This window comes from Culex pipiens, chromosome 1 (genome assembly GCF_016801865.2).
Source record: "Culex pipiens pallens isolate TS chromosome 1, TS_CPP_V2, whole genome shotgun sequence".
Lineage (NCBI taxonomy): Eukaryota > Metazoa > Arthropoda > Insecta > Diptera > Culicidae > Culex > Culex pipiens.
In genome coordinates this window covers 37,249,174-37,264,115 of record NC_068937.1, presented here as the reverse complement: position 1 = coordinate 37,264,115, position 14,942 = coordinate 37,249,174, and the positions used below count along the sequence as shown (strand labels likewise).

Sequence of the window (14,942 nt, the reverse complement as noted above, 5' to 3'; positions counted from 1 at the left end):
TTTATTGCGAATTTATTTATTTGAATAATTCTTTTTCTGTCCTATAAATTATCATTACTATAATCTAAGCTTGTTTTGATCTCTATTTAATAACTATTGTCTAATTTTACATCTAATACATCTAGCTTCTCATTTTTATTCTTTAAAATACGATCATCATTCTCTTACAATTGATACATGATTTTTATAAAATAAATTCTCTTTTACTGTCTATTGTTTTCAATCTTCACCCTTTTTTTTCAAACAAGTGAGGTTTGAGCCCTTACTTAATTTATGGAATGGTTAAAGGATTAACACAAATATTACTATTGTATTTTTGGTAAACTTTTATAACATGCTTAGGACCAAAAATTGTAACAAAACACCGCGACAAAAGAAATAGCAACAGATAAACACGACTCACCACTAGGAAAGGTTTCAGGAGAAAACAATACACAGTAAAACAACAACTAGTTTTTGAATTCAAACTAAAAATAAAACAGTTTTTGCTTTAATGAAAATTGATAGGCACACTTTAAATGGTTAGGCGCTTATACTTACATCAAACCCTACGTAATGTACCACCCCCGGCCGAGTTAAAATGCGTAACCGGAAAAGAAGGTGTGCATGCCTGGCACGAACACTCAAAGCGTGTTCTAGCGTGTTGCTCGTACTGACTCAGAGCAAGGGTAAGATGTAGGTGTAAGGGCAGTGCGTGTTCGTCGGGAACCTGGTGCATAAGATCGGTCAAGGCCCGTTCTTACACTGAAAATTGCGAATTGCGAATCTGAGATTCAAATATTCGAAAATTAACAGGTTTTGAATCCAGGGATATTTTTTTCTCAAAGAGACCCTCATTCTAACCTAAAAATTTGCTAGAAAAAACTTAAACATTTTTTTCTGTAATTCTGTGTTTAATTGAGGTGTTACGTTATTGATTGCAAATTCAATTTTACATCGAAAAATAAAGTTGAAAAATGTTTGCGACCAATATTTCGATTTTTTTTAATCAGTATTGATTCAAAAATTCATAACTCGGTCAAAATTTTTTGCCCATTCTGGAAATTTCTGAAAAGTTGGCATTTGATGTCCCCTAAAACACATCAGAAACGGACCATCCATAAACCACGTGGACACTGTAGGGGGGGGGGGGGGGGGTATGCCGATTGTCCACGCTCCATACAACAAAAAAAGATTACTTTTTTATGGACAATTGTACACGAAGGGGGGGGGGTTGAGATTTCTGTGTGTCCACGTGTTTTATGAATGGTCCCAAAATAGAATAATTAAAAAAAGTTTTTTTTGCAGATCAAGTTTCAGTGAGAAAAATGTGAAATTAAAAATCAACAAAAAAAAATTTACCGTGTATAATTATTTTTTTTTCAGTGTTGTCCTTATCTATACCTAAAACTTTGCCGAAGACACCAAATTGATCAAAAAATGCCTTTTTGATTTTTTATATGTAATTTTTGTATGGACTGCTGCCAAATTTGTATGGAAATTTATATGAACTAACTAATGATGCAAGGCTTCTTTGGGCATTCAAAAAAATCTTACACTTTTAACCTTGCGAGTGAAAAAAAATTGCCTTGATTTTTTCTCAGTGTACTTATATAAGGCATTTATGCGAAAATGGCCAGTTTAGTACAAAAAAACAAAGTCCCTTTCAACAAAAGAGCTGTGGAGACTTCGCATAGAAGCCCTTGTTTCAATCACATCACAGTAGGTATGAAGAGATAAGAAATTCAAGATATTCATAATAAAATGACGCTCACTATACTCTATACTAAACAAACGTGTATGTTCATTTTCAGCCAAAAAATAGATAGAACCACCAAATCTTGATTATAAGTGATTTCGATGCATTCGTAAGCCCATGAAGATTAATTTTATTCCCTGGTTGATATCTTATATCTTCCTCGCTCCCCCTCTCTGCTCGCTAAAATTAGTTCGGAAGTTTCTCTCAAATTACTTACTCGTCAAATTGTAATTCAATCAGTCGCGACTACATCAATTTGAATGGTACGTAATTCGAGTAAGAAAAACTCGCCGACGCCGCCCCAGGTTCATTCAATAAATCGCGTGACTCTCCCTCAGTGTATGTATATAATTTTTCGTTATGGTGAGACGCGAGACAAGATGCGTTCTCGTCGTATACATTTGAATTTCTGTACGCGGAAGCCGAGAACGGATGCTGGTTAAGTGATGGACTTGGTACGCATGCGCATTAGCCGGGCGCGCGCTCGAGACTTGCGACGGGGGAGAGCCGGTCGAGTTGAGCTCAGTTAGTCGTTGACTTTGGGCGGCTTAGTCGGGACATCTGGGGTTTGTGGAAGTTCGTACAGTTAAATCTAGTGGTGATCGATCCAACGTTGTACGGTCAACGTCAAATTGTAGTGGTGCTTTCATGACGATAAAGTTCAAAATATTGTCAGACCAGATTCAAATGCGTCACGAGCTGTGAATTGTAATAAATTTATAAATAGGGCGATACTCATAATGGTGGATGAATGGAAGATGTACTAATTTTGTCTGCAGAGTGAAGTTTTGAGCATTTTAGTGCGAAGACGACGATGATGATGATCTCCGCACATAAAGTGTAATTTTAGTTGGCCATCGGGAAGAGACGCACCATGCTAATAGTTTAGTGTCCTCTATTAGGGTGCTTAAATTATTACCAAGTGCTTAGCGTCGTCGTCTGATCTGATGGTCGGTTATGCTGCGTGTTTATGTTCGGTGACGAGGACGGTCCCATTTCTCTCTCTGGTTATGACAAACGAACAAACAGGAAGGTCTCTCCGTTGGGAATAATGTGAAAACAAGAACGCTAGAGCAGAAAAACGTTCAAGATTGAGAGCGCAGACAAACTTCCTTGTTTGAAATACCCTGCTCGCACCGATATTTAGGTGCCAAGGTGAAACCGACTTTTTTTGAGAAATGGGAATAAGGCCTCGAAGTTGTCATTAGTTGTTTTCTTTTGTGACTTGAACATTTCTTCTAGCAACGATTTCAAGTGATATTTTGAAGAGAAAAATTCGAATAGAAATAAGTGAAACTGATTTAACGACATCGAAAGCAGTTCAACATTGTATGCAGATTATAGCGGCGAGTGCTATAGTGTTTTGCATCACCGATGTTTACCGCCGCCACCAATGGCTTCAAGACGCTTCAGGAACCGTTTGGGGTGAGTTGAGATTAGGAGAGATGAGAGCGGTATTTCAAGTTTCAAATAACGCGATTTGGCCCAATTTAGAAACTCGGTCATACAGCAAGGAATTTTGCAGATAAGCGAATTCAAAGTGATTGTTAGGGTTGACCTTCTGCTGATCTTCTGGTGTCTGGTGTCATTATTTACATTAAACTATTAAAAAGATTAACATTTGCAAGAAAAACTTAAAACGTTTGATTTAAACCTTTTTAAACATAATTCGTCATTCTGGTTAGGGGCTATCCATAAACCACGTGGTTTATGGATGGTCCCTTATTGTAAAGTTATTAAAATTATTTTAAATTATTGTACATAAAATGTCATTTTTCTACAAATCAGCATGGAAGTATATCAGAATCTGAGCTCAAATATGACCCGAAAAATTATCTAAAGTGATTTGAGCAATCAAGAATAAATAACTCCTATTTCGAAGGTTATTTTGTATTTTTTTTCCTTCTGTAGATTTTACTCGATTCTCGAAACACCCGCGAACTCTGTTCCCAACTTTGAATTAATCAGCTGTTGAAAGGTAGTCCACATCTCAGCTTAGGATAGTAACTTCACACAAGTAATGCTTAAACAATGAAATAAATGAAATGAAATGAACAAAAAACTTTCCTAAAATTGGCTATTTGGTCCTTTTGAAATGTTAGTCCTGATTCCAACGTTTTTTTAAAATATTTTTTTTCTTTGAGATCAGAAAATTTTACAAATGTTTCATTTTTTAACATGAGCAACTCTCTACGAAATCGGCCGATTTCGACCATTTTTATTTTTTGTATTTTTTGATTTGGCTCAAACTTTGTGGGGGCCTTCCCTATGACCAAAGAAGCTATTTTGTGTCATTGGTTTACCCATACAAGTCTCCATTCAATTTTGGCTGCTGTCCATACAAAAATGGTATGTAAATATTCAAACAGCTGTAACTTTTGAGTGAATTTTCTGATCAATTTGGTGTCTTGGGCAAAGTTGTAGGTATTGTTGAGGACTATTGAGAAAAAAATAGGTACACGAAAAAAAAATTGCAGATTTTTTAATCAACATTTTTTCACTGGAACTCAATTTCCCAAAATACGTATTTTTTGACTTTCGAGATTTTTTGATATGTTTTAGGGGATAAAAATCCGCAACTTTTGAGCCATAGAGAAACATGGTCAAAAAATCTGCCGCCGAGTTATGATTTTTTGAAAAAAGTGATTTTTGGAAAAAAAAACGAAATTTCTCGCAAAAACAAATTTGACATTTTTTTTAATGCAAAATTGAATTTGCAATTGAAAACTACTCTACAGATTTTTTGATAAAGGGCTCCGTTTTCAAGATATAGCCACCGAAAGTTTGATTTTAGCGATATATTTGCAGTTTTTCGATTTTAAAAATAGTGACCATGAGTAACCATTTCTGAAAATATTTTTTTTTGAAAATTTCAGAAAATTTGCTATTAAATTGTTTAAGAGACATTGAAGATTGGGCCTCGGGTTGCTGAGATAGAACCGCTTTAAGAAAAAGAAACACGAAAATTGAAGTTTTGTAAGTCTCACCAAAACCACCCACCATTTTCTAATGTCGATATCTCAGAAACTAATAGTCCGATTTTCAATGTTAAAACATGAAACATTTGTGAAATTTTCCGATGTTTTCGAAATAAATATTTTGAATTTTTTTAAATCAAGACTAGCATTTTAAATGAGCGTAAAATTCATTGTTTGGCCCTTTGAAAATGTTAGTCTGGATTTAAAAAAATTCAAAATAGCAACGCGAGGTCCAATCTCAATGTCTTGCAGACAATTTTATTGCAAATTTTCTGAACTTTTCAAAAAACATATTTTTAGAAGTGGTCACTCATGGTCACTATTTTTAAAAATCGAAAAACTGCAAATATTTCGCTAAAATCAAACTTTCGGTGGCTTTATTTTGATAACGGAGCCCTTTATCGAAAAATCTGTAAAATGGTTTTCGATTGCAAATTCAATTTTGCATTAAAAAATACCGTCAAATTTGTTTTTGTTATTGTAATTTTGTTTTTCATAACTCGGCGACAGATTTTTTGACCATGTTTCTCTATGGCTCAAAAGTTGCGGATTTTTGTCCCCTAAACTGCCGTTCTACGCATAATTGTCCCATGTTCAAAAAAGTGCAACTGAGAAAAACGCGATTGAAATTTTTCGATCGATTTCTGTGTTTCTACGCATAATTGTCCCGTGAGGTACTAGTCGCCCTATATGTCCCTAATCACCCTGGGTGACATTTGATCACCCTTATTTGTAATACTCTTGCTATACAAAAGGTAAACAAGATTCAATGCTTCGTAAAAGTAATGATTTCGTGATAGAAAATACATGGTGGGACAATTATACGTAGAAGTGTAACGATGGGACAAACAGACTTGGTGTTGTTTTTACAGTTCTTCTGAACAAAGTACTAGATTTTATGTGTTTTTCTGAAAGTATACGTCAAACTAAACTTAAACTTTAACTAAACTAAACTTTAAAAACATATCAAAAAATCTCGAAAATCAAAAAATACGTATTTTGGGAAATTGAGTTTTAATGAAAAAAAAGTTGATTAAAAAACTACATTTTTTTTTCCGTGTACCTATTTTTTTCTCAATAGTCCTCAACAATACCTACAACTTTGCCGAAGACACCAAATTGATCAGAAAATTCACTCAAAAGTTACAGCTTTTTGAATATTTACGTACCATTTTTGTTTGGACAGCAGCCAAAATTGTATGGAGACTTGTATGGGTGAACCAATGACACAAAATAGCTTCTTTGGTCATAGGGAAGGCCCCCACAAAGTTTGAGCCAAATCAAAAAATACAAATAAAATCCATTTCCGGTTTTGGTAGAGAATTGCTCACATTGAACATTGGACCATAAGTTGCCATAATAGATACAGTACTTGTTCGGTAACTGGGCGTTGTTGGCCTAGGCTGCTTTTTAACTTTCTGATATGTAAAAAAATGTGTCCACGTTGTTTATTTTTTTCTGTTTTTTTTTTGTTTTTTATCCGCTGTGACCTCAGCAAACAGAGGTCTTCAATGTTTCTTAGAAGAAATTGTAGGACATTTTCTGAAATCTTCCAAAAAAGTAATTTTATAAATGGCGCCATGGTCATCATCTGTTTTAAAAAATCATACTTAATTTCCTCTAAAAAAAAAACAATTTGTTTGTGTGTATAAAAATGCTAAAACAAGGCTGTTTTGAAGTGGGTTTTGAATAAGCCAATCAAAGAAATCTGAAGACAACTAACCAGTGTTACAAATGCAAGCTTCCCATGCGCCAGTGCCAACGCACACCGCGGGTTCGGTTTTCTAGCTTCGGTACGTGCCTGAACCCATTTATGTATTGGTATCTTGGTACATCGTACCAGCGCACCACGACACTCTCGGCTCGCCCCATCGGTTTTGTGTCTGGCACTCACCCATGGCATGAACTCAGCGTGCCGTGGTACGTGTCGTGGTATTGAACCCGTTTTGTACCGCCAGCGCGTACCACGGCACGTACCTCGGCTCGTAACGAGTGAAGCACCTTGGCTCATATACCGGGTTCATGCCATGGGTGAGTGCCAGACACAAAACCGACGCGGCAAACCGAGAGTGTCGTGGTGCGCTGGTACGATGAACCAAAATACCCTCGGTTCGTGTGAGTCGGGTACGGGTGTAAACCGAACAAAGCAGGCGCAAAGCAAACCCGAGGTACAGTTGAACCGCGTGTACCGCACGGTGCAGGGAAGCTTGCAAATGAGTGACAAAAAAGCTATCATTTGATTATCTCTACACCAAAAACATCAGAGAGTTTAGCGACCGTCACTATAGCTTGTGACTTCTCTTCTTGTGTCTCCCAGCGACTCACTAGCGTGCACAGGGTGGGGCAACATGGGGCAACTGCCCCACCATCCTCAGAAGTTTGTTCTAAATTTGGTCATGGGGTGTCCATAAACGACGTAATATTCAAAACGTCCATATTATTGCCCCACCTTCCTCAAGGAGCTGGGCACGCTACTGTCACTACTCCTCTTTTCTTCGACTATGCGCTCTCACCACTGAGTCTCTCAATCTCTTCGAAAACTGCAATGAAAGAACGCGAGACGGCGATTAGGAGCCGACCACGCATGACGTCCCGTAAACTACGCTTGCGAAATTTGTTTTGAGAAGGTTTTTGTGGTTGAACGTTGTTGCGGTGGGATGATCGTGAAAGCGGGAATGAGAGAGAAAAGGAGAATGTCAAACGCGAGTGTGTTAACACAAAAACTTGTTCGGCTATGTTCGGCGCTAATGGAGCGTTCTTTTATTGCGTTATGCAAAAAAATGGATTTTTGTACCCCTTCCCCCTGGTAACAAAATTTCCATGTATTTTTTTTTAAATTAGTATGGAGAGAAAAAACACGATTAAAAACCATTTCTGATCACTTTTTTTCATTTTCATGCAAAAAAATTTTGACAAGACAACATTTTTTTGATGGATCAACTATGGTCCCCTTGGAACGAGCTGTCAAGTATGACCTTTTCTGTCAAGAAGGGCCGCGAAGATATATTTTTTTTAAATTGATTTTAAAATCCATTTTAAATCCTTTGCGGTCGTACAAAGGGTCATTGTACTCAGAAAAATAAGCGTTATTGTTGTGAACAATAATATCACAAATTTAAACTTACATTTAGGACCCAATTACAATAACAAATACGGAGAGAAGAGTACACTCAGAAAAAAGTACTGGCAAAATCCATAAGAACGTCTTATGACCTTTCGACATCAGGATTTTATTCGGATGTCATAAGATTTTCTTATGGCTGGGAGGGGAAATTTGACAAAGCCGTTAATTAAGATTTCCATTGAGTTATCTTATGACATTCATAGATGGAATTGTGTACAGAATATATGGCAATGCTCATGGAGATTATATTAATAAACTATGTTTTTTATACCCATTTTTTCTTATTTTTAATTGAATGAAAACAAAAATTTATTTAAATTTTAAACGTATATATTTTTAAATTATCGTAATATACCCAAAACTTCATTTCCTTCCGCTGCTCGTCGTCCCGTTGGTTTACGCAGCCTCCGGTTTAATCGTCTTTTGCTGGTGATTCGGCATGTTCTGCCGGATGGCCACCACCTTCGGCATGACCGCGTCAATCAAACTTAAACCTTCGACCGCTGCTCGGATCTGTCCTCACCGATGCTATTCTCCGGATCCTTCTGGAGGATGCTGGGGAGGGCCGCCGGCGGAACCAACGGCCATTGATATTACCTAAAATACCAAAACAAAATATTCAACTTTGAACCAAAACCCACGAAACACCCGCCACAGAACTTACCTGTGTCTTGGAGGTCGCGGTAAAACTCATAGCGGCGGCGGCAGCTTTGTGAAGTAGTTACCGGAACGAACTACGGGGCGATTTGGAGTAGCGAGCGTTTAAAATTGTCTGCTCGATCCGTCCTTTCGCCATCTTGAAATGTCAAAAAATTTCACACTAGCATCATACGCGAAAACCATTGAAAAATTAAAGATGAATTCCATTAGAATTTCTTATGAAGTTCATAGTCTATCAACAGTGGACCAAATACATAAGTAAAGTTTAGTTATAACCATATGAATTTATAGTGACGGTCATAAGATTGTCTATGAAAATCGCGAGAGCCTAGTGGATACTCAAATCAGGCAGCACATAAGATGTAGTCTTATGAAAATCTTACATTCTTTTTCCTCAGTGTAGTTGTATTTGGGGCATGAATATGCAGGCGTGATAATTGTAGTTGCTGAGAGCTGATAGTTTGATATTTTAACAACACTACAACTAACTAAATAAAACGCGAAGATTTTCATAATTTCTATTTCATACTTTAGAAACATTGTCTTCAAGGTAGGAAAAGTAGCTTTAAGCTTATTTCGAAGCCTTTTTAATCAACTGAACCAACAGATTAAAAGAAACCGAATTTTTGTGTTTCCAGAAAAAGTTGCTCATCATTCTGGTGGTGCTCTGGTGATTCGATGTTTGTGAATCAAAGTGACGTTCATTCATATTACTCTTTTATTGTGTCTAAAACGTCTAAAAGTTTGTTTAATTCTAGAATTAGTTCATAGTTTTTAAGAAAGCAGCCTGTGCATCATATTGATGGAGGTGTCGACATAAATAAAGTATTTCCTGCATTGTTGTATGTATGTATGTATGTATGATCCCCATACCCGCAGGCAACTTGGTCCTGGAACACATGTGAGCGCTAGGTGAACAATTCGATCATCTTTTACTCCGTAGTCTGTACACCCACGTGCATAAGTTTTTTTGCACGAATTTTAGTGCTACAAATACCGGCGCATAGATCAAAATGGTTACCCTCTTCCCTTCCCAAGCGCCGGAAATTTGTAGCGGGTGTAGGGACACTTTGCATAGACGCCCTTGTTCCCATCACGTCACTGAGGGTATGGAGCGACGAGAAATTAATAAGCATGCCCCCTCAGTCGAACCTTCATTAGAGAAGCAGGCAATCCACAACTCACAGCGAACGACCAAGGGAACACCCTACCGCGTATATAATAAGGTTGGCGTAGTTGTCTTGATTGTTTTGTGAGTATGATAGAATAAGTGAGAGTTTTTTGTGTTAAAAAAAAGAACGGGCTCACCAAATAAGAAAACATCAAATCCTGATCCAATCCAGCCTTCAAACTTCAGGTTTCCAATGATGTCAAGTTCCAGCTTCTTGAAATTGAACCGCGACGTCCATTTTCTGTTACTGTTGCTGCTGGGGAATGCTGACCGTGATGAAAACCAGAAAGGAACACCAAATTTTGAAGCTGTCACAAGTTCTTCAGATCTTGAGTGATGACTTTGAAGGTTTTCCCGTTGAAAGGTTCTGTGGTTCCTCTGCCAATTGTAAACAGCTGCGCCGTGAGCCGTTCCTCTCTGCACTTTCACTTTTGAATTCGAACATTCAAATATTGTTATTAAATACTCCGCTAGAACCACTACCGGTGCACTTCCACAGCAACCAACACTAGTACCGGAATCACCGGAATCTGCCGGAATCACAATTTTGGAACAAATATCCAAGGAAAAAAACGACAGCGAAAATCTTTGACGTCCTTCTCCGAGCATAGCTTACTTCGATCCAATAAAGTATTTCCTGCATTGTTATACCAAAATTAAACCATTTAGGGGAACTATACCTTTTCTCAGCCTATTTCTATTATCGGCCTATCAGCACTTTGATCATGAATTACAGCTTTCATAAAGTGTTTTTGACTGTTCCAAAGTAATAAATAGCTCAAATAAAAGTGAGCAAGCAACTCTCCATTGTTGATACGTCTGAAATTGTTGATTTAATAGCGGAAAACGGCAAAAGTGATGAGAATTGGTCGAACGGCTTAGAGTGATTAGAATGGGTATATTTCCCCTACTATGTTTACGCTTAGCAAACAGCTCTGGACAAGAGGGTCAGGTGGCCATATCTCGAAAACGGTGCACTTAATCAAAATTAAAAAGTAAAAAATAATTGGGTTGGATTTCTATTTTTCCCAAAAGACACATTTTTTTAATCATAACTCGGCGGCGAAGATGTTCGCCCGTACTTCTCTATGGCTCAAAAGTTTCATATTTTGTCCCTTTAAAACTTATCCAAAAAAATTGGAAAATTAAAAAAAAAAACAATATTTTAAACTTTAATTTTGTGATTTTTTTTTTATTTTGATCGTTGCATATACATTTTATATTACATCACCATAATATCAATATTTCATTTCCCTATAAACAACTCATCTCTGGATTTTGGACAAATATTTGGGTTTCCTTTGTGATCATTTACATAGCATTCCAAAAATAGCACACTGCAGCAGCACGAAAAATTCGATACAAAGGGCGTCCCAAGAGATTGCCAAGAGAGAGTGTAGCGATTTTCCAAATAAACGATATTCCATACTTTCTTTCTTCATCCCACCCCGCAGGAACTGCAACACGAGCGCGATGTACTGCAGGAGCGCATGTCGGAGCAATCGCTCAAGATCACCACGCTCCAGTCGAAGCTGGACGAGCAGCGCATGCGAGCGGAGGAACTCCACCGGCAGGGCACGTCCCACCTAACGGTCCGGGTCCACGACCTGCAGGAGGAGCTGGTGAACCTGCGCGAGACGCTGCACACCCGCGACAAGCAGATCGACAACCTGAAAAACTTCCTCGAAAACAGCCGCCAGGTGATCGAACGGCAGGAGAAGGAACTCGCCATGACGCAGGCCAGCAACGATCGCAGCCAGTTCGAGATCAAGCTGGAAGCGGAGCTGCAGGCAAAGACGGACGAGGTGCAACAGCTCAAGCACAAAATCCAGCACGAAATGATCAACAAGGTGGCGCTGCCCGATCTGATGGAGACGATGCTCGCGGACAAGAACGACGAGATCGATCAGCTGCGCGAGAAGCTCAACCAACTACAGCAAACCCCCGTAGCGGTGGCCACCAAAGACAACGATGACAACGCGCGCACCCTCAGCGACATCGTCTCGATTACCGACTGCGACGAGTCGGCCGACATGGTGATGCGACGCGCACCGGAACAGAGCGAAGCAGGAGCAGGGCTCTTCCCGCCGCCACTGCCGCACAGCATTCCGATGGTAAGTTTCGGTTCCCTTCGAATTTATTCGTCCGAGTTTTGATTTACTACTTATGTTTTACTTCTCAACCCCCCTTCACCCTCTCTGACTTACAACAACAACAACACTAACTAACTGCAGCTATTCTCCCTTCGACAACGCGTTCGATACAGATGCTCTGGACCGATTTTTGTGTCTTGACGATAAAGGTGTTTGCAACTCACGGCGTGCATGTTTGTGTTTACATTTCTGCTAGCGTTTCGATCTCTCGCCCTTTTTCGGTGCACGTAATGCGTTGTTTGTTTTAGGCGCGTATTTTGTTACAGTTTAGAGAGAGATAGAAAAAAAAGATCCATTTTCTTGCACTCGGATTGGATTTGATTGAGCATCACCGACTAGAGGATTACACAAACAGACAATTTTCTCGTAAACCTTAGACTGCTTAGGGAGCGTTCTTTTATTACCCCCCCCCCCCCCCCCTTCGTAACAAATCGTAACAGATGAGCGATCCCCCCCTACCCCCCCTGTAACGCGTAAAACAAGGTCTTTTTGCAAATTTTTATGAATGCTTATATAAAAATTTAGCGTTACGTACCATAATTTGTCATCAAATCCCCCCCTCCCCCAATTTTCATAACATTTCGTAACAGACCGAGACCCCCCCCCCCCCCTCCCTAACTGCATTACGTAATAAAAGAACGCTCCCTTACCGCATTGGAAAGCTTTTGAGTTTGATCAATCAACAGTTGACGGAAAACTTTGATCCAGTAACACGAATTGAGAATAATTAGAAAGTAATCAGGCTTATTTTATTTTTGAAACAAATATTTACACCTAGTTTAGAGAATCGTCTTCAGCCCTTGTAGTTTTTATGTATCTGCAACTTCTAGGATGGTTTGTCTTCTCAGCTTCTCATTGCTGTGACTTATTAGAAGGTTGCTATTATGTATCATATATCTGTATTAAGACAACACAAATCATGATATTGCAAAGCAATAAACCCACTATTCGTGTTCGAAAAATCAAATTGAACAACTTTTATGCCACAAAATAAAACTTTTTCTGCTGGGAGGTTTGATTTATTTCTTATTTTTCAATTACATTAAATCATTAGCTTTTGAGTTGCATTCAATTTTCTAAGAGAATACAGTCAATTCAAAACCGTTTGGTGATCGTCTAATGTTCAACAAATTCATAACAGAACATAATTTCAAGGTTGTTAATCGATAAAATTATCGTCGATAATATAAGCGTCTAACGATAACGATAATAGTTATCGACTATCGTTATTGACGTGACGATAACGCATTATTCTTATCAACGATAACTCATTTTTAAAATCTTTCTAAAATTGACTGGCAAAAAAATTACAAGGTTTTTTTTGTACAAAAAAAACTTAAATTCCCGCAAAATATCGTTTTTTTCAAAAATAATCATTTTTCAAAAATACATTTTTTTTATAATTTGCAATATGGGTAACAAAAGAATCAAAATTTTGCATGCATTTTCACTTTTTTGAGTTTTTTTTTTTTTTTTTGATAAAATTATTTTTATTAGGTCCTTTTTGGTACTGGCACCTGGTTAGGACCGAATCGGCTTTTGTAATTTTCAATTCAATTGGTGTTTATTAGAATTTAACAGTTCTGCTTCAGGATGTTACATTTGCAATTCAGAAATTTGGAGAACCTTTCAACTGAGATCAATCCATAAGCCTTTACAGGGAGTACATGTTTCTAAGTCTATAATTTTGCTAGCTGCGTGCTTTATAGGGAAAATAGCACGCAGCTTCTCTTTTTTTACTGTATGGGTATAAAAAAAGCTATTTTTGTAAAAATGCATTTTCATTAGAGTATTGTATAAGAGTTTTTTTTTTGTAAATTTGTCCGTTGCAAATATTTGTCAAAGTTTATGACGCCCCCCCCCCCCCCCCCCTTCATAGTTGGTCTGTAAAATCAGGGGGCAAAAAAAAATATTTTTCCAAGAAACTTCAAAATTTCCATGAAAATAGAAGTCTAATCAACTGAAAACAATCTAAAATGCATTTTTCTGCATTGATAATCATATTTAGCATGTTTGGGCTTGTTTAAAATTGTTTTGAATTTTTATGAAATTCCAATGTACAGCAACGCAAAAATTGATAATGATGGCAAAACAACTGGACAGGTGTATAATGCATTATAAAACACTTTTTTCATCAAAATGTTGAAACCATGGCTCGTAATTTGAATTTTTATGCTTTTTTATTTTTTTGCCCCCCTTCGACTTTGGTCAGAGTCGAGTGACATAAAGTTCAAAAAATATTTGCAACGGCCTTACTCAGATTTTTACAAAATACTATAGTTTTTCAAAATGTTGATTTTTGAATAAAAAAAAGGATTTTAAAAATAAGGTATTTTGTGAAAATGTGAGGATTTTACAGAGAAAATATAATTTCGTGAAAATAAATGCAAAACTGACCATTTAAAAAAAATAAAAAATTAAGTGTTTCGAGAAAAAATATTTTGAAATTTTTTAGTTTTTTCCCAAAACACTTGATAAATTACAAATTTATCAAAAATTTCGGTACTTTTGCGAATTATGGAAATATGAGGTTTTTTTTGAATAAAACGATTCCTGTTTTTTTTTATTGGTTTTGGTGGTAACACCCAAATAAATTTGATATTTTTGTTCAAAGTCGCCCGAAAAATCAGGGGGCAATTTTTTTTAACTTAAAAATTTCTCTTAAAAAATAAAAAGCAGTCAGCTAAAATCGTTAACATTATTTTTTTTCATTTTAAGCAATTTTAAGGTTTATTCAAAAATCTTTTGAACTTTTGAAAATTTTCGGTGTACAGTACCGCATTTTATTTATTTTTTTGCTAAACTTTTGTTTTCGTCAAATCTGACATTTTTTAAAACTATAGTGGTTAAACATTATAATGGTTGTTATTATTTTTGACAAAGAACTTTGTCCTAAGGTTTCTATACGTGGTGTCAATCCAAAATTTTCGCGAAGCGAAAACGTTACGTGACGAATTCCCCTCTCGGCAAATTTCTCCTCTTTTTGGTGCACGCTGGTTCGATGAGCGAACGTTTTCCAATCAGTCAATCGAGAGACGTGAAATTGATGTATCTAAAATCACCCCCACTCCACCTCATAATTTTCGGATCGTCGACGAGCCAACAAAACTCGGCTCGG

General features: G+C 37.3%; 1 protein-coding gene and 1 long non-coding RNA gene across 8 annotated transcripts in view; one reads left to right on the top strand and one right to left on the bottom strand.

Moving 5' to 3' along the window:
• The window catches only part of LOC120414173 (pericentrin), an 84,447-nt gene that overhangs the window by 64,144 nt on the left and 5,361 nt on the right, over positions 1-14,942 (top strand). For 6 of the 7 annotated variants that reach the window (XM_052710246.1, XM_039575238.2, XM_052710252.1 and 3 more), the window contains 2 exons: positions 11,126-11,785; positions 11,938-11,973. In XM_052710246.1, coding sequence (XP_052566206.1) covers positions 11,126-11,785; positions 11,938-11,973 — 696 coding nt within the window. The remainder of the gene's footprint in view (positions 1-11,125; positions 11,786-11,937; positions 11,974-14,942) is intronic. The other variant, XM_039575239.2, reaches the window with a different exon arrangement.
• On the bottom strand, positions 8,193-8,901 carry LOC128093458 (uncharacterized). Its single transcript, XR_008212502.1, has 2 exons — positions 8,505-8,901; positions 8,193-8,437 (listed from the first exon to the last, which is right to left on the bottom strand). It is a non-coding gene; the product is annotated as an uncharacterized LOC128093458 (long non-coding RNA).